Raw genomic sequence first — 25184 nt, forward strand, 5'->3', positions numbered from 1 at the left:
GGCGACCAGGGGATTCACTCTACCACATGCGATTGCCCCAGTGGAGTTCATAAATGTAGCCATGTGGCTGCATTGGCTATTTTTGCAGTTCACAATATTGGCTTTGTTTCTGGCCGCTCTCTCTCTCTCTCTCTCTCTCTCTTTGCCTGTCTGTTTACAGCTGTCACTCTACTCTACTGCCATGATCATGATAGCACCAAACAAAGTCTTAACACATGGAATACACCTTCATGACCCATAATTACTATGATGAAGTTAAAGACATCTAAGCTGAAAGCACTCACATTTTCCAGCTACTTTGCCAGGGGTGGTGCTTGGGCAGTTGCCAAGAACCTTACTTAAAATCCTTTGCACTCAATTTGGAAAAAACCTCTTATCCTCATTTTTTAAAATCTTCTTGACTGGTGGCACATCCATTGCTAACTATTATTTTCCGAAATGGCTCATGCAAATGGGCTCCCGAGTGGCGCAGCAGTCTAAGGCACTGCATCTCAGTGCAAGAGACGTCACTAAGGCTATATCACATCCAGCCGTGATTGGGAGTCCCATAGGGCGGCGCTCAATTGGCCCAGCGTCCCCCGGGTTTGGCCGTCCTTGTAAATAAGGATTTGTTCTTAACTGATTTGCCTAGTTAAATCATGTTTTTTTTTCTATGTAAATGCAGATACTTGAAAGGGTTATAACTATGCCCCAACTGAATAACATTTGCATGGTTAATGTTTCAGAATGAATAACATCATATCACAGATCACTGAAACAATACACTTTATTGAAAGCCAGTTATAATACAAAACAATTCCTTAGAAATAATTTAAAGACTATATATTTAATTGGATGGGTCATTCTTGAATTGCAATGGCATTTGCATCCCCCGGCTTTACAACAATGAAAAACACTTTAAAATAACAAATAGTTACACATCATACATGTTTTTGTTTATATTGTACTGTTTATCATTGATAAAATATAGATAAATCCATTTCTACTGCAAAACTGTATATTTAATGCATTGTTTAAAGTGTCTTTTCTCATACATCTTCCCCCAGAAGCTAATCGGGCATCTGATACAATTATGCCAGATTTTAGTTAGGGGTTTCTGAAATTACTCATTACACAAACAATATACAAGGACCTTGAGCATCCCCTCCAGCTGCAAACTGTTTTTCAGGGGAGGGGTCTATATTAAAGAAAGCTCTTAGCTAATCACACCCTTTTAACATGTCATCATTTTGAGGATTCCATTGATGACTTGGTGTCTAAATAAAAATTGTCATTGGTATTACTCAATTAAAAACTGTAAGGGAAATTACATTGTGATTAAAAGATTAGTCATATCCCTTTAGGGTTAAGTACATTTGAGCATCTGCGCTCTCCATTTAAGAAAATACTCAATTACCTCTAATGTGTCATTACCATCCTTGATATTTAAAGTCATTAAGCTGCCATAAAAGTTTATTTCGAATAGTAAGGTGTACCCATATACTGTACATTTAAATAAAAACAAACAAAAATAAAGTTAATTTCTTCCAAAATACCATGCCCAAATGGCAATGCAAGTCAAGAATGACCACGACGCGTTATTTAGTGACAGGGTCACTGCACCCTATGTCATAGCTGAATACCTCATAGGCTCATGATGGCAGCTGTGGGCATGTGCGTGTTCCCTCCATCCAGGCCCCATGTTACTCATCGACCAATCAGGACACCCTATGTTTACTTGGCAACATGGGATGGCGGGTTATTGACTATGATTTGGGAAAGTAGGGCCCAAAACACAGCATCCCAACTCTTTTTCAGTACCCACTGTTTCTCCTGTAGGGGTTGGCCGGTGGTCATGGGACAGGGTCCTTCCTCCATCCTCTGCCTTTTAGATTAAAAAAAACATTCAGTTTGTTCTCCAATATTGTTCTATGAGTTCCACTTCAAAGTCTCATCTCACACACACCTTTAGGGGTCTAACACCTTCAAAACTAGAGTAGAGTCTTTCAGAACTCTAGGATGGGGGTATATGGAAGACGCCAGGATGGGATGCCTGATTCATTTCAACTGGACCAGGGTGTGATTTTTAGGGGTCTGGCGGAGTGGAGTGGGATGAGGCAGGTTGGAACTGTAATTAGGGGTTTTGAGGTGCTCTAGTGTGGGCCCTCGCTCATCTCACACCTCCATTGGGCTCTGGGGCCTCTCTGCTCCCTGTAGGAGGTCTGGCTGCAAACGGCAGATGGGTTTGTTACACATGGGGCAGACACTGCGGATCTCCAGCCATTTTAACAGGCACCTGCGTAGGGGTAGAGAGGGGAACATATTATATTACAGACAGACATGGAGATGTGTAGAAGAAAAGGAGAGATGATGAGCGGGAGAGAGAGAGAGAAAGTGGGAAAGAGAGAAAGAGAGAGAGAGAGGCAGACAGGCATACAGAGCGAGCAAGGACGCATGAGAGAGAGACGCAATTCAGGGAAGGTTCAACAGTACACACTACCCTGTATATTACTATATACGCCCATTGGCTACTAACATGCCAAACATATCCTGTGGGAGAGGTCGTAATACTATTCTACCCTGGTCCAGGGAGAAACAGATGGTAGTCTATCATCTCAAGCAAACAGTCTGCAAACAGTGTCATAGGGGTCTTTCCTTAGGGGTAAACTGGTGCGTATAGTCAAATGACTGAAAGTCAAGGATTTTGTCTCTGTTTAATAAAAAATAAAAAGCTTTTGATCTCTTCTTCCATGTGTATGCCTTCAGCTGTTCACTTCACACCATCAAAGCCAGGACTGTGGGAGGGGCCTTACTTCTTGTGGAAGGCATGTGAGCAGGGACACACTCCAAGCTCGTCTCTGCTTTTGAACTCTTCTAAGCACACGGCACAGGTCTGCTGTAGGATGGGAAAGAGATCACGTTAACACTATCCTTGGAAGGAGAGAAATCTCTCACTCCCCACCCTAACCATCTGATGCTGAGGCCTAAATTCTATTCCCCTGCTGACAAAAACAATTTGCAAAGTGCATAGCTGGAACAACAAAATCAACTTACTCCAAGAAGACTCAGTTTCTTTCCTGCTCCTTTCAAAACAACCTAGAGACAAAGATGAATTTATGACAGAGGGAAATCTTTTCTACAATAAAAGTGCAGCAAAATAACACCTTTTTAAATTAATATAATAGAGATCGATTTTAGGAACAACAACTGGCAATCCAAAGATATCAAGAAACAAATCAGTCATTCTCATCAATTGTGAAATTTACCACGTTTGAGAGATTTTTTATTAATACAAGATGAAATTACCTCATTATATCCATATTGCTCCCTTGTGCCTTGTCGCCTTAACCTGAAAAAAGGCATATCCAAAAAAGATTTTTGACATTGACTGATATACACATAATTTGTTTATAATTGACACTTCATAATTCCATATTATTATGTTATGAATGCTTGTCCCATTACTTTTCATCTTTTGATCATATGTCCCATCATGCCTGATGTGTTGTCATGGAGACCGCTATTCATAGGTTGCACCTCCGTCACACGGTCACGTCATGCCATTGTTATGAACGTTCAAGCCGCCCTCTACCGGCGGTGACGGTATAGTGGTGCCCTGAAGTGGTGATAAGCACAGTCATGGAAGCAGATGTTCTGTTTGAATTAGATGGCTTGTCGAGTGGAGATGAGAATGAGTAGAATTGGATTACAGTGGCGAATGTAAAAGGAAACAAGAGAAGTAAAGTGGTAGTGAAAACTAGTCATTCCAAACCTAGGTCTGAGTATTTTTTGGTTGGAATAAGAATTTTGGATCAATTTTGTTACCTGGGAGATCCGTTTTGAAGTCTCTATTTAAATTGTGGATGCGTTGTTGGCGTCGATGAGAATAACGAGAAGTGGGCTTTGTTTTTTTTGTGTTTTCTACGGAAAAGAAGGAGCGTGCTTTGCGCCTCAAGATGTCGGATTGGAATGTGTCGTGTGTCTTGATCTTTGAAGCAGGGCACCTATCAAGGGTGTTATCTCTGGGATGGCTTTAGAAGTAAATGAAAAGGATATATGTGAAGAATAGGATGGAGTGGTTGGTGCACAACGACTGACCTTTACGGTAGATGGTGTGCGGAAAGCCCACTCCATCCATTCTATTGTTTTTTGATGAAGAGTCTCTCCCTTCTCACTTGTATTTACGTTACATGAGATTCCCTGTGAGAGCCTCCGTGCCCAAACCCATGCACTGTGATAAATGTGTCAAGTGTATGTGGACGGGAGGAGTATTATGTCAACTGAGCCTAAATGCTGCAATTGTGGTGGTGAACATTCACCCGAATTTCTGAAGTGTCCTGTTAGGGTGAAGGTGATGGAGTTGGCAAGAATAAGGGCTGTCCAGAATGTCTCCTATCCGGAGGCATTGAGAAGTGTGGAAGAAAGGAGTGAAGTTGATGAAGTAATGGTAGTAGGAGTAGAGACACAAGATGATGTTCCTTGTCAGCAGAGGGATCCTGACATGTCGCACGTTAAGAAGGTGGACTTTGTAGCGTTTATTGCTTTGGTTATCAATTGCACAGCGCAAACGGAGAGGAAATCGGAGTAAATAGGCATCATCGTGAGTGCGGCTGAGCGTTTTTTGGGGGCCTCGGGAACTTTTCTGCAGAGACGAGGAATCCTGTCGATGAATGCCCGTCGTCACAGACACCTGAGCCTGTGTAGGGATTGATTTGAATGTGACTGAAATGTATGGGATGATTTTATTTATTTTTCTATTATCTCGGGACCCCCCCTTTTATTTTGTTTCAATACTCCGTACAGTAGTTGGTGTATTGCCACCACTCGTTGTAGTCTGCCATAAAACTTTAGAGAAGAAGAAGCACAGTCATTCTGAATGGAGGCTAACTACTGTTTCGTCTAAATTCCACTATAGTTCCTGGAAATACGATGACATTGCTAAAGTATTCAAATATTTAGTAGGAAACAACTTTGCCAGCATTATCATGTCATCAAATTTACTTTAGACAGATGGCAATGTTGTCATTAGCTAGCAAAGTTTGTCAAAAATAGCTAGCAATGCTAACGTTACCTAGCTAAAATCCAGTGGCATCCCCTCAATCTAAAGTCTAAAGTCAATCTGGCGACATCAAAATCATGACAAAAGGTTTTCCTGCTAATTATTTTCCTAATTTTGAATGCATTGTATTTCCATCCCACTATAATGCACATTTGATGAAATCTTCATCAGCGCTCATTGACGATGCATTGAGTGGAATGCTCAGTCGGGAATCAGTCCAATGTGAAAGTTCAAAACAGTATTGTGACGAAACATGCAACCCATGAACAGTATGCCAAATGCAAGTCACAATGTGCCTACACTTGGCTGTGCTACAGCTGCAAAACACATCATCAGGAGCAGATTTGAGTATGTATTTTTGGTTCTCGACAACAAGAAAGTCTAAAAGAAGACGCCTCAGATTTGGCCAGAAAACAGCTCTGACATTTAACGATGCTCCTACAAAGGTTCTAATGATGAACTTAGCTTAAAGATGCTTTTGAGAAACCAGGCCCTGATCTATAAAGAATGCTATAGCTGACTATGGGTTATTGTGATTAACAAGCCCATAACTCATTGATCATCAACTAGATTCAGCCGAGGGAAGATCTTTTTCTTGTGCGGATGGTCAGGGGGCCGGAATAATTACAAACAAAACTTAAATTTGACAAAAAACCCAAACAGATATATACTGAACAAAAATATAAATGATCCTGCAGGTAAAGTAGCTGGATGTGGAGGTCCTGGGCTGGCGTGGTGCGTGGTCTGTGGTTGTGAGGCTGGTTGGACGCACTGCCAAATTCTCTAATATGACGTTGGAGGCGGCTTATGATAGAGAAATTAACATGAAATTATCTGGCTACAGCTCTGGTGGACATTCCGGCAGTCAGCATGACAATTACACACACCCTCAAAATTTGAGACATTTGTGGCATTGTGTTGTGTGACAAAACTGCACATTTTAGAGTGGCTATTGTCCCCAACACAAGGTGCACCTGAGTAATCATGCTGTTTAATCAGCTTCTTGATATGTCACACCTGTCAGGTGGAGGGATTATTTTGGCAAAGGAGAAATGTTCACTAACAGGTGTAAACCCACAAATGTTAGAATATGGAACATTTCTGGGAACTTTTATTTCAGCTCATGAAACATGGGACAAACACTTTACATGTTGCATTTATATTTTTGTTCAGTATAATATTTGAATAGAAAATAATTTCAAAACTTGCTTACATTTGTATACAATAACATTTTATTATATTCTTTGTCAAAAAACTTGGGGGCCAAATAAAATCACCTTTCAGTTGGGGAACCCTGCTGCGCTAGAGGACCGCTGCTGTGCAGTAGGGGAGAGGGTATACGTTTTTGGGTAAGTTGAGTCACCTTTCTAGGAAACCATACACAAATTGTAATATTTGACCTGTTATCAAGGCAAATTATGGCTATTTTAAGAATCTCAAATACACTTTTTTGGTTACTACATGATTCCATATGTGTTATTTCATAGTTTTGATGTCTTTACTGTTATTCTACAATATAGAAAATAGTTTTAAAAAATTAAGAAAGACCCTTGAATGACAGCAGTGTTCTAAAACTTTTGACAGGTAGTGTAGGAGTCTGTGAAGGAAGAAACCTCATGGAAAAAGTGCTAAGCAAGTTAGGTCCAAAAAAACAGATTTTCACCAAGTCAATTTACCCCTTTGGCAAAACTTACACCACTCTCCCCTACTGCACAGCAGCGATCACCTAGCGCAGCAGGGTTCCCCAATTGAAAGGTGTTAGAGGTTTCATAATGCTTGTATCTAAACCAAAGTATATAAACCATCATGTTTTTATTTTTATTTGACCCCCTTCTTCGTGGTATCCAATTGTTAGTAATTACTATCTTGTCTCATTGCTACAACTCCCGTACATGCACGGGAGAGACGAAGGTCAAAAGTCATGCGTCCTCCGAAACACAACCCAACCAAGCCGTACTGCTTCTTAACACAGCGTGCATCCAACCCGGAAGCCAGCCACACCAATGTGTCAGAGCAAACACTGTGCACCTGGCAACCTTGGTTAGCGTGCACTTCAACCCGCCCGCCACAGGAGTCGCTGGTGCGCAATGAGACAAGGATATCCCTACCGGCCAAGCCCCCCCTAACCCGGACAACTGCGACAGAGCCTGGGCGCGAGCCCAGAGTCTCTGGTGGCACAGATAGCGCTGCGATGCAGTGCCCTAGACCACTGCCCCACCCAGGAGTCCCTATAAACTGTCATGTTTACATGAATTCTGATTATTTCCAGGGATAAACAACATTGTGAAATATATGTTGATATCTTTGTTAGAAATAATACTATAGCTCCCTTGACGGAGTGATTCTGAATGTAAAAAGAATGGCTAAACTTACCCCACTCTCCCCTAAGGCTCACCTGAACATGTAGCAGCAGAAGATCAGGCTGAGCATGAAGATGAAGAGGCCGATGCCCAGAATGATGACGTACATGTTGATTGGCAGATGGTAGATGTCTTCCGATGTCATCTTGCAGTATGGGTCTGAGCTCTGCGACCCTAAACCGCACAGAGATCCTGAGAGGAGGAAGACAGAGAGCCTTGAGTTTACTTGACCAAACTCTACAGGCCCGTCTGTCATCACAGGCAAAATACAAAAAGGGATTCAGTATGTACGTCATCCTCAATAATGGATTCTGAAGCACGTAGGGAGGATGTAGGGAGGATGTTTTACCTTCAAGAAATTGGTATGTGGCATTTTAAAACATTGTGCTGTATCTCTGCGTGTGTGTGTTCATCTACTAAGTGCACAGAATGTTTTACACATGAAGCAGACTGAATCAAATGAAATTTGGAATGTCCTATTAGCATAAATGCGTTATTTACTGTGAAGTGGGGTGCGCATCGTATGTCTGACCGGTACTGGACTCTGGACTCATCTCATTGCGTATGCGTTGTTAGCCACTCAGCAGCTTCTTGTTTTACGTACTGTATCAATGTAACACTACTTCCATTGTTGAACTTCATTGAGCTGCATGAACTTTTCAAAATGTACCGCGTTACTTCTTCTGAAAAGTGAGCTCTCAGTGGGAGTGGTTGTTGGACCAGCTCCCCCAGTAAGGCCTGTGTGTGTGTGTTTGACAGGTGTGCGTGAGTCCCATATCTGAAGGCCACCCCAGCAATGAGGCACTCCACAATGACTACAAGAAATCTAATGACAAATCTTAAAATCGGTACATTTGCATTTTTACATTAACAAATAACCTTCAATTCATTGCATTTTATTCTCTTACCAAAATGAAAAGAAACCAATAAATACATTTACTCAATGAAATTTATATTTTTAAACGTTTGTATATTGTCCCATACCATAATCTGTACTCTTAAATGTGTTGATTCCTAATCCCGATTTTGAATACCACTGTAGTATAATATGCAGTATATTCTTGGACTTGAATGTGTTATGCTTGTTTGTCGGCCTGGGGATGTGTGTGTATGTGTTATGTGTGTGTGTGTGTGTGTGTCGTTTTGTGGGCGTGAGTGGGAGATTGGGAATTGGAATTTGGTCCTTTCAGTCCATGCAGCCGTTTCAGACCATCACCAGCAGCACTACCTATGGAGAGAATGGTGATCAACCTTAACGTCTAATGCCACCCATAGTCTCACAATAAGTAGAGTACTTCCTGGGTCAAAGGTCACTTCTGCCTGTGTGCGGGTCTGACCAGAAGGGCCATTCCACCAGATCTGTCTCTGAGGGGGGTGGGGTGCTGGGTTTGGGTGAGGGAACGGGCATCTGTAATCTTAGTAGGATGTTAGTGAATCATTGACAGTCGAGGTCTAAGAGGTAGGCCACTGTGAACACATGCTGTCTGGGAGAGCGTCTAGGGCCTAGCATCGAAGGGAAAGGCACACAACCAAACAGACAAGACCATACAAGTCATACCCACTCAAATGCAAATCAATTTGTAACGAGACAACACATTGTTACACCACAAACACAAAGGTCATTATTATGACACTACACATAGGAAGAAGGTACTCACCGTGACCCCACTGGACTGGGTGAAATCAGCCTCAAGAAAGCCAGAGGGACCCAGGGAATCAGTGGATGGGGGTCAAAAACGTCTGAAGTTACTCACAGCCTCTAGAGTCACTATGTCTGGGGTCACAACCAGTCCTGGGTCTTTGTTGGGGTGCCGACAGATCGAGGAGGTTGTCCCCCCAAAAAAGTCACCGTCTCCCAGACAATGATGTGAGTCCAACCTCTTCTGTGTCCCCAATGAAAATGACTTTTATTTGTAGGCTATGAGTCAATCCCATTGTGATAAACATTCTCAGTTCCCCAAGAAGCTCTCCTATGGATGAGGCTCTGGTTTCCAGTAAAACATGACAAAAACAACTCACTCATTGTTGAAATCCACACTCTTCTTTGTGATGATTTGTCATTATGTGAATAATCAAGCAACAATTTCATCAGGAATTGATAGCTACTTTTTAAAATCCAAAAATATGCTAAAAAGTAAGAAAAGGTAACAGAATCAAATATATCCGTATCGCAATGGCTCCTCTCTTCAAATAAACAAAGGGATTTCCAGAGCATAGCCGTGTTTATATTATGGGATAAACATCATACCCTCGCAGGTTAAAGACACATCAATGTTATTGTTAATATTCCAAATGGAGAGAGAACTCCCATGCAGCTAACTCAATCTATCCAGCTGAGTGCAGTCGCTGCTTTGCTTTGTCTCCCCTTCAAAACATTGTCACAGGGCTTATCCCTCCCTCCCCTGAAGTCCTGTTTTCCTCTCCCTCTCTCTCTCTGCCTCCGCCTTCCTTGAATACTCGTCTCGACATAGATTTCCTCTCTTGCTGTGAAAACCTGCTAATTATGGGAAACAAAGGAAGAACTTGAATGGTTCCCTGCAGTGCCCAGTGTTCCTGTAAAAGCAGCTATTTTGCCTGCACTTGCGTTGTGCTGTCTGCTCTGTCAGGCCCAACCATCTGCTCCCCTTTTTCCAAAATGGACAAAGAGGGGGTGAAAAAGGAGACAGCGAAAATTAGCCTAACACTGATCATTTTAACCCAGGAAGCCGCTCTCCTCTCGTCCCACTCTCTCTTTTTCTCTCTCTCTGCTCTCTGTCCCTCTTCCTCACAATGGGGCTAGTGAGCACACCTCCTCAGCTCAGTTTGTAAACATATCCCTGCTCATGTGATTCGCTGTCTGCTTTCACCCTCCCCCTCCTTTCTCTCTGCCTTGCTCACTTTCCCTCTCTCATTTTCCCTCCCTCCCCCTCTCTCTCCAGCTGTAAGCTATTACTAGGTGACAACAGAGCAGGAGCCCTACAGGCAGACAGTCAGAAACCCAGCTAACAGAAAGAGGCAGAAAGAACATTTTTGCAATGTTACCCGTGATGTTCCCCTAATGTTTGTGTGCCCAATTTTCCCATTAGATAGATAGGGGAACATTCTATCTATGTTAGCAAAAACCTTCTGAGAACCTTTTTTAGCATATTTTTCCATTGGAGTTAGAACATTCCCTTTAATGTCAAACAGAACATACCCAGAAGGTGGTTACCATGTTCTCAGAATATATACAACAATGTTCTAGACACATTCATGTCACAGGAGATTGGTGGCACCTTATTTGGGGAGGACGGGCACGTGGTAATGGCTGGAGCAGAATAAGTGGAAAGGTATCAACAACATCAAACACATGGTTTCCCCTTACCTGGGATTTGACTCACAACCTCTTGGTTTTTATAGATTTTTTTATTGAACCTTTATTTAACTAGGCAAGTCAGTTAAGAACAATGACGGCCTACCAAAAGGCCTCCTGCGGGGACGGGGGCTGGGATTATTATAATATATTTTTTAAAATATAAATATAGGACTAAACACATCACGACAAGAGAGACAACGCAACACTACATAAGAGACCTAAGACAACAACATGGTAGCAGCACAAAACATGGTACAAACATTATTAGGCACAGACAACAGCACAAAGGGAAATAAGGTAGAGACAACAATACATCACACAAAGCAGCCACAACTGCCAGTAAAAGTGTCAATCTCAAAGAGATTGAGATAAAACTGTCCATGTTCATGTTACACCAATCGTCTTGCTATGCCACCATGTCCCTGTTAAGTATTGGTTAATCTGACTATTCTCACTGATCACTGATTTGATGTACAGTACCAGTAAAACATTTGGACACACCTACTCATTCCAGGATTTTTCTTTATTTTTACTATTTGCTACCTTGGGGTTGTTGTCCTGGCACCACACTGCCAGATCTCTGACCTCCTCCTTATAGGCTGTCTCATCATCGTCCGGTGATCAGGCCTAACACCGTCGTGTCATCAGCAAACTTAATGATGGTGTTGGAATCGTGTGCGGTTGTGGGTGAACAGGGAGTACAGGAGGGGACTAAGCACTCACCCCTGAGGGGCCCCCGTGTTGAGGTTCTGCGTGGCGGATGTGTTGTCTACCCTCACCACCTGAGGGTTCTGACTTAGAATATGTGGACAACTACAAATACCTAGGTGTCTGGTTAGACTGTAAACTCTCCTTCCAGACTCACATTAAACATCTCCAATCCAAAATTAAATCTAGAATCAGATTCCTATTTCGCAATAAAGCATCCTTCACTCATGCTGCCAAACATACCCTCGTAAAACTGGCCATCCTACCAATCTTCAACTTCGGCGATGTCATTTACAAAATAGCCTCCAACAAATTGGATGCAGTCTATCACAGTGCCATCCGTTTTGTCATCAAAGCCCCATACACTACCCACCACTGCGACCTGTACACTCTCGTTGGCTGGCCCTCGCTTCATACTCGTCGCCAAACCCACTGGCTCCAGGTCATCTACAGTGTGTCATCATGATCGCTGTTGGAATCGTCCGTCTTTCTGTTGGAAAGTTCATCTGATTGTCTCTCTGCTTCCATTAAGTCTCTCGTGGTTAGAATGGATACTTCAGAGTACCATTCAGAAATGTTCTTATAGAATTGTGAATTTAAACCTGTTTAAAGGTCTTATTCACATCGGCTACGGAGAGCGTGACCACACAGTCATCCCGAACAGCTGGTGCTCTCATGCATGGTTCAGTGTTGCTTGCCTCAAATCGAGTATCGAAGGTATTTAGCTGATCTGGTAGGCTTAAGTCACTGGGGAGCTCGTGGCTGGGTTTCCCTTTGTAATCCGTGATAGTTTGCAAGCCCTACCACATCTGACGAGCGCCAGAGCCAGCGTAGTAGGATTAGATCTTAGTTCTGTATAGATACTTTGCCTGGTTGATGGCTCATCGGAGGTCGTAGCAGGACTTCTTATGAACGTCCAGATTTGTGTCCTGCCCCTTGAAAGCGGCAGCTCTAGCCTTGAGCTCAGTGTGGATGTTGCCTGTAATCCATGACTTCTGGTTGTGATATATACAGTACGTATAGTCACTGTGGGGACGTTGTCGTCAATGCACTTATTAATGAAGCCAGTGACTGATGTGGTAAACTTCTCAATGCCATCGGATGAACATATTCCAGTCTGTGCTAGCGAAACAGTTCTATAGCTTTACATCCGCTTCACCTGACCACTTCCGTATTGAGTGCATCACTGGCACTCTCGGTTTGAGTTATTGCTTGTATGCAGGAATCTCGAGGATAGAGTTATTTTCAGATTTGCCAAATGGAGTGCAAGGTAGAGCTTTGTTTGTGTTTATGTGTGTGGCATAAAGGTGATCTGGAGCAGGGGTATTCAACTCTTACCCTATGAGATCCGGAGCCTGCTGGTTTTCTGTTCTACCTGGTAATTAATTGCACCCTTCTGGTGTCCCAGGTCTAACACAGTCCCTGATTAAAGGGGAACTATGAAAAAATGCGGTGGAACTGGCTTTGAGGTCCAGAGTTGAGTTTGAATGATCTAGAGTTTTGTCTCTTCTAGTTGCAAAGGTGACATGCTGGTAGAAATGAGGTAAGACTGATTTCTGTTTCCCTGCATTAAAATCACCCATAGGGCGGGAGCCATCTCCTGTTTCTGAAGCTTGAGGAGGAGGCAGGAGATTATGTAGTATGATGTAGTGTTATGTATATTAAGTATATTATGTATTTTATTTGTTGTTTTGTTTCCTGTTTGGAACCCAGGAAGAGTAGCTGCTGCTTTGGTTGCCTTGGGGATCCAAATAAATACTACTATCGGCCAATAGAAGTGCCGACTCTGGATGAGCATTTTTCCTTGTTTGCTTATGGCCCTATACAGCTCAAGGAGTAGGATTTTCAAGCTAGCATCGGTTTGACTGCTACAAAAAATGTAGATGAAAACTCTTGGTAAATAGTATAGTCTACAGCTTATCACAAGGTATTCTAACTCAGGCGGGCAGAACCTCAAAACCTCCTTAATATTAGAGATCGCACACCAGCTGTTGTTAACAAAAGAGACACACACCTCCCCCATTGAGCTCACCCGAGGCTGCCATTTGATCCTGCCAATTAGTAGAAAAAACAGCTAGATGTCAAGTATCCATGTCCTTGTTCAGCCACGACTCCAAGAAAGATAGGATGTTACAGTTCTTTAGGTCCTGTTGATAGGATAGTCTAGAACAGAGCTTGTCCAATTTTGTTCTCCAGTGATTGTACGTTAGCCAAAAGAACGGAGAGTAGAGTCCGATTATTTACTCGCCGAGTTAGTTTCATCAGGATTCCTGCATGTGGGCCTCTCTTACGCCATTTCTTCCTTTTCTGAGTCTCAGGGATTAGGGTCTGGTCTGGGATTAGGGTCTGGTCTGGGATGAGCAGTATGTCATGTGCCAACGACTTGTTGAAGTAGAAATCTTCATTCAAAACGAGGTTAGTGATTGCTGTTCTGATGTCCAGAAGCTGTTTTCGGTCATTGGAAATTATTGTGGAAACATTATGCACAAAAAAGGTTAAGATCAGTGCAAAAAAACACTACCGAAAAACAGTAGTCATCCATTGCAACACAACTCGAGTGTAATACAAATGGCCTACAAGGAGTTTTTCTATGATGTCTGCAGTGCCAGGCTGGACGAACCAAGTCTCGGGCCTGAGGAAAGACCATTTCATTTGGCGAAAGGCTCGGCACATGCATACTCAGGCTGACTGGCTCTCGTTCAGGCAAATTAGAAATAAGTGCACTCAGGCTATCCGGAAGGCCATAGTTAGTTACTTTAAGGAGCAGTTCTCTCTCTGTAGGTCTAACCCAAAGAAGTTCTGGAAAACGGTTAAAGACCTGGAGAATGAACCCTCCTCCTCACCGCTGCCCATGTCCCTTAATGTTGATGATGTGGTCATTACTGACAAGGAGCACATGTCTGAGGTCTTAAAAGTATCAGACACTTTTTTCAATTTTCGCCTAAAATTACATACCCAAAAACTGTCTGTAGCTCAGGACCTGAAGCAATGATATGCATATTATTGATACCATTTGAAGGGAAACACATTGAAGTTCGTTGAAATGTGAAATTAATAGGAGGAGAAGGTGAAGGAGGAGAATAGTAGTAGGAGAATATAACACATATCTGGTAAAAGATAATACAAACAAAAAAACATGCGTTTTCTATAAAAAAAATTCCATCATCTTTGAAATGCAAGAGAATGGCCATACGCTAAAATAGGATCCTGGGTGTAATTTGGATTTTTTTCCACTAGGTGGCGGCAGTGTGTGTGAAAAGTGTCAGACTGATCCAGTGAAGAATTACCTCACAACAGAATATTTTGCATCAAGTCTGCCAGGAGTTTGCCAAAATGTTCCGAATTGGTCAATGTATACATTTTAGTACATAACTATAGAGAACACACAAAAATGTTATGGTAATAAAGAATTCTAGTTTACACACTCCCATGAATGTCATACATGATGGATCATTAGCTTCCCTACAGAAAACACTAACCTTCACACATCTAGACAGCCGGGCGGAGTGGGTGTGGAGCCAGAGACAGCAGTGGGGTCAAACTGTAGAACCCAGTTCCTACTTTTGAATATAAAAATAGATGTTTTCAAACAAAACGACATTTTATCCCTGGGACCCTCAAGATGACAAATAAGAGCAAGATTTCTGAATGTAACTACATTCAGAGGTGAATGTGTCAAACCAGCTACCGTGTTAAAAGTGTTTTGTTGTTGTGCACTATCCTCAAACAATAGCATGGTATGTTTTTTTTCTGTAATAGCTACTGTAAACTGGACACTGCAGTTAGATTAACAAGAATTTAAGCTCTCTGCCCATATAAGACATGTCTATGTCCTGGAAAGTTGGCTGTTGTATACAACGTTTTCTAGTCACATTATCTCATGTTGAGCAACAACAGTCCCGGTTTAGGGACACTGATCCTGTAGAGGTTTTAAGTCAGGATTCCAATTTGACTCAGCCATTCCTCCTTGCCCATCCAACATTTCCTCATCTCCCACCTCCTCTAATGCGACAAGCCAGATGGGTCAGATGATCAACTGACTGGCTTTCTTCATGTCTATAGTATTCTCTCTGGTATGCAATCTGGCTTCCGGTCAGGTTATGGATGTGTCATTGCAACCTTAAAGGTCCTAAATGATATCACCATTGCCCTTGATTCTAAGCAATATTGTTCTGCTATTTTTATTGACTTGGCTAAAGGTTTTGATATGGTAAACCATTCCATTCTTGTGGGCTGGCTAAGAACTATTGGTGTCTCTGAGGGGTCTTTGGCCTGGTTTCCTAACTACCTCTCTCAAAGAGTGTAGTGTATAAAGTCAGAACATCTGCTGTCTCAGGCACTGTTTGACACCAAGGGAGTACCCAAAGGCTCGATCCTAGGCCCAACGCTCTTCTCAATTTACATCAACAACATAGCTCAGGCAGTAGGAAGCTCTCTCGTCCATTTTTTTTATGCAGATGATGTTGTCTTATACTCAGCAGTCCCCTCCCCGGATGTTGTGTTAAATGCTCTACAACAAAGCTTTCTTAGTGTCCAACAAGTTCTCTGCCCTTAATAATTGAAACTTTGGGGGCGGTATTTCATTTTTGGATAAAAAACGTTCCCGTTTTAAACGGGATATTTTGTCACGACAAGATGCTAGACTATGCATATAATTGACAGCTTTGGATAGAATGGATTGTGACGTATTTTTACGCATTTATGTTGAAGAATAGCCGTAAGGTACTACATTGAGCAAGTGGTCACATGATGGCTCCCGCAGAAAATCTTGCGTAAAGTACAGAGGTAGCCATTATTCCAATCGCTTCTAATGAGAAACCAATTGTCCCCCGGTGGATATATTATCGAATAGATACAGTGCCTTGCGAAAGTATTCGGCCCCCTTGAACTTTGCGACCTTTTGCCACATTTCCGGCTTCAAACATAAGATATAAAACTGTATTTTTTTGTGAAGAATCAACAACAAGTGGGACACAATCATGAAGTGGAACGACATTTATTGGATATTTCAAACTTTTTTAACAAATCAAAAACTGAAAAATTGGGCGTGCAAAATTATTCTGCCTCCTTAAGTTAATACTTTGTAGCGCCACCTTTTGCTGCGATTACAGCTGTAAGTCGCTTGGGGTATGTCTCTATCAGTTTTGCACATCGAGAGACTGACATTTTTTCCCATTCCTCCTTGCAAAACAGTTCGAGCTCAGTGAGGTTGGATGAAGAGCATTTGTGAACAGCAGTTTTCAGTTCTTTCCACAGATTCTCGATTGGATTCAGGTCTGGACTTTGACTTGGCCATTCTAACACCTGGATATGTTTATTTTTGAACCATTCCATTGTAGATTTTGCTTTATGTTTTGGATCATTGTCTTGTTGGAAGACAAATCTCCGTCCCAGTCTCAGGTCTTTTGCAGACTCCATCAGGTTTTCTTCCAGAATGGTCCTGTATTTGGCTCCATCCATCTTCCCATCAATTTTAACCATCTTCCCTGTCCCTGCTGAAGAAAAGCAGGCCCAAACCATGATGCTGCCACCACCATGTTTGACAGTGGGGATGGTGTGTTCAGCTGTGTTGCTTTTACGCCAAACATAACGTTTTGCATTGTTGCCAAAAAGTTAAATTTTGGTTTCATCTGACCAGAGCACCTTCTTCCACATGTTTGGTGTGTCTCCCAGGTGGCTTGTGGCAAACTTTAAACAACACTTTTTATGGATATCTTTAAGAAATGGCTTTCTTCTTGCCACTCTTCCATAAAGGCCAGATTTGTGCAATATACGACTGATTGTTGTCCTATGGACAGAGTCTCCCACCTCAGCTGTAGATCTCTGCAGTTCATCCAGAGTGATCATGGGCCTCTTGGCTGCATCTCTGATCAGTCTTCTCCTTGTATGAGCTGAAAGTTTAGAGGGACGGCCAGGTCTTGGTAGATTTGCAGTGGTCTGATACTCCTTCCATTTCAATATTATCGCTTGCACGGTGCTCCTTGGGATGTTTAAAGCTTGGGAAATCTTTTTGTATCCAAATCCGGCTTTAAACTTCTTCACAACAGTATCTCGGACCTGCCTGGTGTGTTCCTTGTTCTTCATGATGCTCTCTGCGCTTTTGACGGACCTCTGAGACTATCACCGTGCAGGTGCATTTATACGGAGACTTGATTACACACAGGTGGATTGTATTTACCATCATTAGTCATTTAGGTCAACATTGGATCATTCAGAGATCCTCACTGAACTTCTGGAGAGAGTTTGCTGCACTGAAAGTAAAGGGGCTGAATAATTTTGCACGCCCAATTTTTCAGTTTTTGATTTGTAAAAAAGCTTTGAAATATCCAATAAATGTCGTTCCACTTCATGATTGTGTCTCACTTGTTGTTGATTCTTCACAAAAAATACAGTTGTATATCTTTATGTTTGAAGCCTGAAATGTGGCAAAAGGTCGCAAAGTTCAAGGGGGCCGAATACTTTCGCAAGGAAAAACACCTTGAGGATTGATTCTAAACAACGTTTGCCATGTTTCTGATATTATGGAGCTAATTTGGAAAAAAGTTTGGCGTTGTAGTGACCGCATTTTCCGGTCGATTTCTCAGCCAAAGGTGAAGAACAAACGGAGCTATTTCGCCTACAAAAATAATATTTTTGGAAAAAAGGAACATTTGCTATCTAACTGGGAGTCTCGTGAGTGAAAACATCAAAAGTTCTTCAAAGCTAAATGATTTAATTTGATTGCTTTTCTTAATTTCGTGAAAATGTTGCCTGCTGCTAGCAGGGCATAATGCTATGCTATGATAAACTTACACAAATGCTTGTCTAGCGTTGGCTGTAAAGCATATTTTGAAAATCTGAGATGACAGTGTGATGAACAAAATGCTAAGCTGTGTCTCAATATATTTCATTTGTGATTTTCATGAATAGGAATATTTTCTAGGGATATTTATGTCTGCTGCGTTATGCTAATTAGTTTCAGGTGATGTTTACGCTCCCGCATGCGGGATGGGTAGTATCAAGAGGTGCCCTTAACCTTGTTCTGAATACCTCCAAAACAAAGGCCATGTGGTTTGGTAAGAAGAATGCCCCTCTCCCCACCGGTGTGATTACTAACTGAGGGTTTAGAGCTCGAGGTAGTCACCACATACACTTGGGAGTGTGGCTAGATGGTACTCTGTCCTTCTCTCAGCCATATCAAATCTGCAGGCTAAGGTTAAATCTAGACATGGTTTTTTCTATCATAATCACTTCTCTTTCACCCCAATTGCCAAACTAACCCTGATTCAGATGACCATCCTACCCATGCTAGATTCTTTACCATTCGGCCATCAGATTTTCCACCAATGCTTCTTAAATCGGACACATCACTGCACTCTACACTCCTCTGTAAACTGGTCATCGCCGTATCCCCGTTGCAAGACCCACCGGTTGATGCTTATTTATAAAGCCCTCTTGGGCATCACTCCCCGCACCTGAGATACCTACTGAAGTCCTCATCCTCCACATACAACACCCGTTCTGCCAGTCACATTCTGTTAAAGGTCCCCAAAGCAAACACATCCCTGGGTGGCTCTTTTCAGTTTGCTGCAGCTAGTGGCTATATTTTCATTTTATTTTTAATCCCAGCCCCCGTTCTGGGAGGAGGCCTTTTGCCTTTTGGCATTTAAGGCCCAGTGCTGTCCAAAATGTGATTTTTCTGTGTTTTATATACACTGAGTATACAAAACGTTAAGAACACCTTCCTGAATGGCACACATACATAATCCATGTCTCAATTGTCTCAAGGCTTAAAAATCCTTCTTTAACCTGTCTCCTCCCCTTCATGCTACCGAGTGGCACAGTGGTCTAAGGCACTGCATCTCAGTGCAAGAGGTGTCACTACAGTCCCTGGTTCGATTCCAGGCTGTATCATATGTGTTTGGGAGGGCTGTGCACAATTGGCCCAGCGTCGTCTGGGTTTGGCCGTGGTAGGCCGTCATTGTAAATAAGAATTTGTTCTTAACTGACTTGCTTAGTTAAATTAAGGTTAAATAAAAAAGTGACATCAATAAGGGATCATAGCATTAATCTGGTCAGTTTACCACATGGTGATGTTACCATGGAAGGCCGGAACTTCCTCCCACCAAAACAGGCTGAAATTTCAGGCGGTATTTTCAAACAGCTCTTACACTAAAAGGGCATTATCATCCTTTTCACAATTTCACAATATTATTCCAACCTCAGTGTGGAAATATACAAAATATTTTGTATATTTCCACACTATGAGGTTGGCATAATATTGCCTTTATTATTGTATATGATATTACATTGTATTGTATTGTATTACACACTTATTCCACAGAAGGTATCTGTTGTTAATAATATTAATTTTAAAAATTACATGAATTATTATATATATATATATATATACAAACACACACACACACACGGTTGAAGTCTGAAGTTTACATACACTTAGGTTGGAGTCATTAAAACTCGTTTTTCAACCACTCCACAAATTTCTTGTTAACAAACTATAGTTTTGGCAAGTCGGTTAGGACATCTACTTTGTGCATGACAAAAGTAATTTTTCCAACAATTGTTTACAGACATTTTGTATCACTGTATCACAATTCCAGTGGGTCAGAAGTTTACATACACTAAGTTCACTGTGCCTTTAAACAGCATGGAAAAATTCCAGAAAATGTCATGGCTTTAGAAGCTTCTGATAGGCTAATTGACATCATTTGAGTCAATTGGAGGTGTACCTGTGGCTGTATTTCAAGGCCTACCTTCAAACTCAGTGCCTCTTTGCTTGACATCATGGGAAAATCAAAAGACATCAGCCAAGACCTCAGAAAAAAATTGTAGACCTCCACGAGTCTAGTACACCCTTGGGAGCAATTTCCAAACTCCTGAAGGTACCACGTTCATCTGTACAAACAATAGTACGCAAGTATATGGGACCATGCAGTCATCATACCGCTCAGGAAGAAGACATGTTCTGGCTCCTAGAGATGAACGTACTTTGGTGAGAAAAGTGCAAATCAATCCCAGAACAACAGCAAAGGACCTTGTGAAGATGCTGGAGAAAACAGGTACAAAAGGATCTATATCCACAGTAAAACGAGTCCTATATCGACAACCCGAAAGGCTGCTCAGCAAGGAAGAAGTCACTGCTCCAAAACCGCCATAAAAAAAACTGACTACGGTTTGCAACTGCACATGGGGACAAAGATCGTTCTTTTTGGAGAAATGCCCTCTGTTCTGATGAAACAAAAACATAACCGTTTGGCCATAATAACCATCGTTATGTTTAGAGGGAAAGGGGGAGGCTTGCAAGCCGAATAACACAATTCCAAACGTGAAGCACTGGGATGGCAGCATCATGTTATGGGGGTGCTTTACTGCAGGAGGGACTGGTGCACTTCACAACATAGATAGCATCATGAGGATGGAAAATGTTGTGGTTATATTAAAGCAACATCTCAAGACATCAGTCAGGAAGTTAAAGCTTGGTCGCAAATGGGTCTTCCAAATGGACAATGAGCCAAAGCATACTTCCAAAGTTGTGTCAAAATTGCTTAAGGACAACAAAGTCAAGGTATTGGAGTGGCCATCACAAAGCCATGAAAAAGCATGTGGGCAGAACTGTAAAAGCGTGTGCGAGCAAGGAGGCCTACCAACCTGACTCAGTTACTCCAGCTCTGTCAGGAGGAATGGGCCAAAATTCACCCAAACTATTGTGGGAAGCTTGTGGAAGGCTAGCCAAAACATTTGACCCAAGTTAAACAATTTAAAGGCAATGCTACCAAATACTAATTGTATGTAGACTTCTGACCCACTGGGAATGTGATGAAAGAAATAAAATCTGAAATAAATCATTCACTCTACTATTATTCTGACATTTCATTCTTAAAATAAAGTGGTGATCCTAACTGACCTAAGACAGGGAATTTTTACTAGGATTAAATGTCAGGAATTGTGAAAAACTGAGTTTAATTTTTTTGGGCTAAGGTGTATGTAAACTTCCGACTTCAACTGTGTGTGTGTGTGTATATATATATGTGTGTATATATATATATATATATATAGATATATATATATATATATAGATATATATATATATATATATATATATATATAGATATATATATATATATATATAGATATATATATATATATATAGATATATATATATAGATATCTATATATATATAGATATATATATAGATATATATATATATATATATAGATATATATATAGATATATATAGATATATATATATAGATATCTATATATATATATATATATATATATAGATATATATATATATAGATATATATATATATAGATATATATAGATATATATATAGATATCTATATATATATATATATATATATATATAGATATATAGATATATATATATATATATAGATAGATATATATATATATAGATATATATATATATATATATAGATATATATAGATATATATATACACACACACACACACGGTGGGGCAAAAAATAATTTAGTCAGCCACCAATTGTGCAAGTTTTCCCATTTAAAAAGATGAGAGGCCTGTAATTTTCATCATAAGTACACTTCAACTATGACAGACAAATTGAGAAAAAAATATCCTGAAAATCACATTGTAGGATTTTTAATGAATTTATTTGCAAATTATGGTGGAAAATAAGTATCTGGTCACCTACAAACAAGCAAGATTTCTGGCTTTTATTTCTTTCATCACATTCCCAGTGGGTCAGAAGTCTACATACACTTAATTAGCCATACCTCAAACTGGTCAATAAAAATAAAAGATAAAGACAGGGAAAAGAACACAGATACTGGACAGAGGAAGATTGGAAAAAAGATTTATGGACAGACGAATCTAAGTTTGAGGATCACAAAGATGAACATTCGTGAGATGCAGAAAAATGAAAAGATGCTGGAGGAGTACTTGACGCCATCTATCAAGCATGGTGGAAGCAATGTGATGGTCTGGGGGTGCTTTGGTGGTGGTAAAGTGGGAGATATGTACAGGGTAAATGGGATCTTGAAGAAGGAAGGCTATCCCTCCATTTTGCAATGCCATGCCATAACATGTGGACGGCGCTTATTTGGAGTCAATTTCCAGGACAATGACCCAAATCACAGCTCCAAACTATGCAAAAACTAATTAGGGAAGAAGCAGTCAGCTGGTATTCTGTCTATAATGGAGTGGCCAGCAATGGTCACCGGATCTCAACCCTATTGAGCTGTTGTGGGAGCAGCTTGACCCTTGGAAACATTCCTTTCACATCACGGGAACATTGGAATGAGTTGCCTTTGCCCATAAAAACGACGTCCTCTCTGGGCAGCTTTAAAAAATAAAGTAAAAACTGTTGTCTGCATATGAATAACCCCTACGATGTAACTGCAATGATGAGATAGATGTTCTTCTTTGTTTTTATGTTTTATTATCTCAATGCCATACAGTGTTCAATCGTGTTCGATCTTGCCTAGCCATCTTGTTTCAAGAGCACCACAATGGAAATAAGTCCCAGACATTATTGTGTGTTATGCTCTGTGATTTTACTCATGTGCATGTATGGCTTTTCAAATTTTATGTGTGCTTGTTTTTTTAAATGGTTGAATTAATAAACTACATTTTTTTTTTTAATCATATGAAAACATGAGTTAATGACCTAATGAGACTCTTAAGGAAAGGTTCCCTAAAGTTGTGGGAATGTTTGTTGGGAGCTGGGAAGGCAGGCAGGATCACAGACAGACGGTCAAGTTCTTGCCTGACACAATTGCAGACGCATGCCAGATCTTACAAAGCATGGATTAAACATATCAGCTAACCACATATGATATAGCAAAATCTGATGCCTGACTGCACAGTCGATTACGTGGCACGCAACCCTTGGTTGATGCAATGCAACACCTGCACATTTAGTTGGGCAGGAACTCGACCGTGGTAACATAGACAGATATGAGGACAAACAGGCAAAATGATAGGTACACATGAAAGGCTCCTAGACAGATAAGCAGACAGGTGTGTTTGACAGTGGAACAATTAGGCAGCCAGTGAATCTGATAGTCAGACAGACAAGCAGATAAGCAATCAGATAAACACACACAGAAACCGACAGACAGCAACTATCTTAGAAATAATCAGGAAGACAGGCAAAATATAAAGTTACGAGTAAAAAAGAGAGAAAGGCGCTCTGTCTACTGGCTGATGTTTGGAAGTGCAGGATGTTACAGTAACTGATCATCTTAAAGAAAAGCTATTGGGGGGAGGGTAAATCACCTTGCATACAACGTCCTGTTAAACATGGACCGTGAACTATACACAATAAGCATATAAACACAAACTTAGAAATCCTTTATCAGCCATTACAAGCATTTGACAACTGGAAGAGAACAGAAGTAAATGGGGAACAATGACAGTAACGTTGGGAACATTATTTCAGTCCATATTTGAGTCTATTCCAATTGCTTACATTTATCACAAGTTGAAGGAGGTTACACATATCAATGTGGGAGAATACAAGTAAAGTACTAATCTACATAGGCCAGTGTTCTTCAACCCTGGTCCTGGGTACCCATTGGGTGTGTATGCTTTGGTTCTATCCCTGTGCTTACACCACCTGATTCATTCATCTAAATCAAGGACTTGACTATAAAGTTAATCAGTTGAATGTGTCAGTGCTGGGCTGGTACAAAAGTCTGCAGTACCTGTGGATTCCCAGGATTTCTTTCTCTGTGGCCTCAATGTTGTTCTCCACACTGTACTGGGCCCACTTGTTGAAGTAGTGGCTGTAGAGGGGCAGTCCCTTGTTCTCCCTGTACAGGTAGAATCCAGAGATCCAGTTCCACACTGTACTAAAGATGGGGCTGGCGCTCTGGTGCTCCTCCCGTTTCTCCTTCTCCTCGAATCAAAAGTAGCTCTTCACACTGTCGGAAGTCAGGGTGCGTGCATGGAAAAGGTCATGCTCTTAGGAGCTGACCTGGGACCAGTACGCCTCCTGTTGGTAGCCCAGGGGAGAGCAGCAGCGGTCAAGCCATGCCCATGACCTCTAACCCCTTTCCAGAGTCGTAATAGTCAGATGATCATCCAAGTCACGGGAGCCACGGCCACTTGGCCAATGATAGTGACTAGGATGGCGAAAGTAGCTGCTCCACTCAGACACCAGGTCCCAGGTACTCTTATTCAGCATGCCAACAACGAGGTAGAACACTCAGTGATGTAAACAACTCTAAAGTACTACTTAAGTTGTTTTAAGTACATTTGTAACTGTTCAAGGTTAAATTTTAAAAAGTGATAAGATGAAGGCACTAGAGCAGGGATCATCAAGCGCAGGGCCAACTATGCTAGGATGGACACCACTCCACGCTAGCTCCAACCACGAGCGCAGGGCCAACTATGTTAGGACCGACACGACTCCGAGCTAGCTCCAACCACGATCGCAGGGCCAACTATGTTAGGACGGACACCACTCCACGCTAGCTCCAACCACGAGCACAGGGCCAACTATGTTAGGACGGACACAGCTCCGGGCTAGCGGAATTTATAGAAGAGCACATGCATCCACGAAGGTCAGCAGTTTGTTGGAATGTATCATCTCTATAACTATCAAATCAAAGGAACCATAACTAATTTAATGAGCCATTTGCAGTTTCAATGTACAGGCCGTGTCTACTAAGACTTACATGGCTTCATCTTTGGGAAAAGACTGGCCGGATCATTTAGGTAGACCCCCAAAACATTGAGGTGTACCTGGCCCA

At 41.5% G+C, this 25184-nt stretch overlaps 1 protein-coding gene across 4 annotated transcripts in view; it reads right to left on the bottom strand.

Moving 5' to 3' along the window:
* Nucleotides 1–748: 748 nt before the first annotated feature.
* The window catches only part of si:dkey-51a16.9 (RING finger protein 122), a 33375-nt gene continuing 8939 nt past the window's right edge, over nucleotides 749–25184 (bottom strand). For 2 of the 4 annotated variants that reach the window (XM_036960024.1, XM_036960027.1), the window contains exons 2-7: nucleotides 7434–7590; nucleotides 3286–3328; nucleotides 3034–3075; nucleotides 2793–2875; nucleotides 2161–2275; nucleotides 749–1864 (exon numbers count right to left, since the gene is read on the bottom strand). In XM_036960024.1, coding sequence (XP_036815919.1) covers nucleotides 1739–1864; nucleotides 2161–2275; nucleotides 2793–2875; nucleotides 3034–3075; nucleotides 3286–3328; nucleotides 7434–7590 — 566 coding nt within the window. In that variant the 3' untranslated portion in view covers nucleotides 749–1738. Of the gene's footprint in view, nucleotides 2276–2792; nucleotides 2876–3033; nucleotides 3076–3285; nucleotides 3329–7433; nucleotides 7591–9056; nucleotides 10239–25184 lie in introns of those variants that run through there. The other 2 variants (XM_036960026.1, XM_036960025.1) reach the window with 2 other exon arrangements.

The sequence above is a fragment of the Oncorhynchus mykiss genome, chromosome 23, assembly GCF_013265735.2.
Source record: "Oncorhynchus mykiss isolate Arlee chromosome 23, USDA_OmykA_1.1, whole genome shotgun sequence".
In the NCBI taxonomy this organism is placed as follows: Eukaryota; Metazoa; Chordata; class Actinopteri; order Salmoniformes; family Salmonidae; genus Oncorhynchus; species Oncorhynchus mykiss.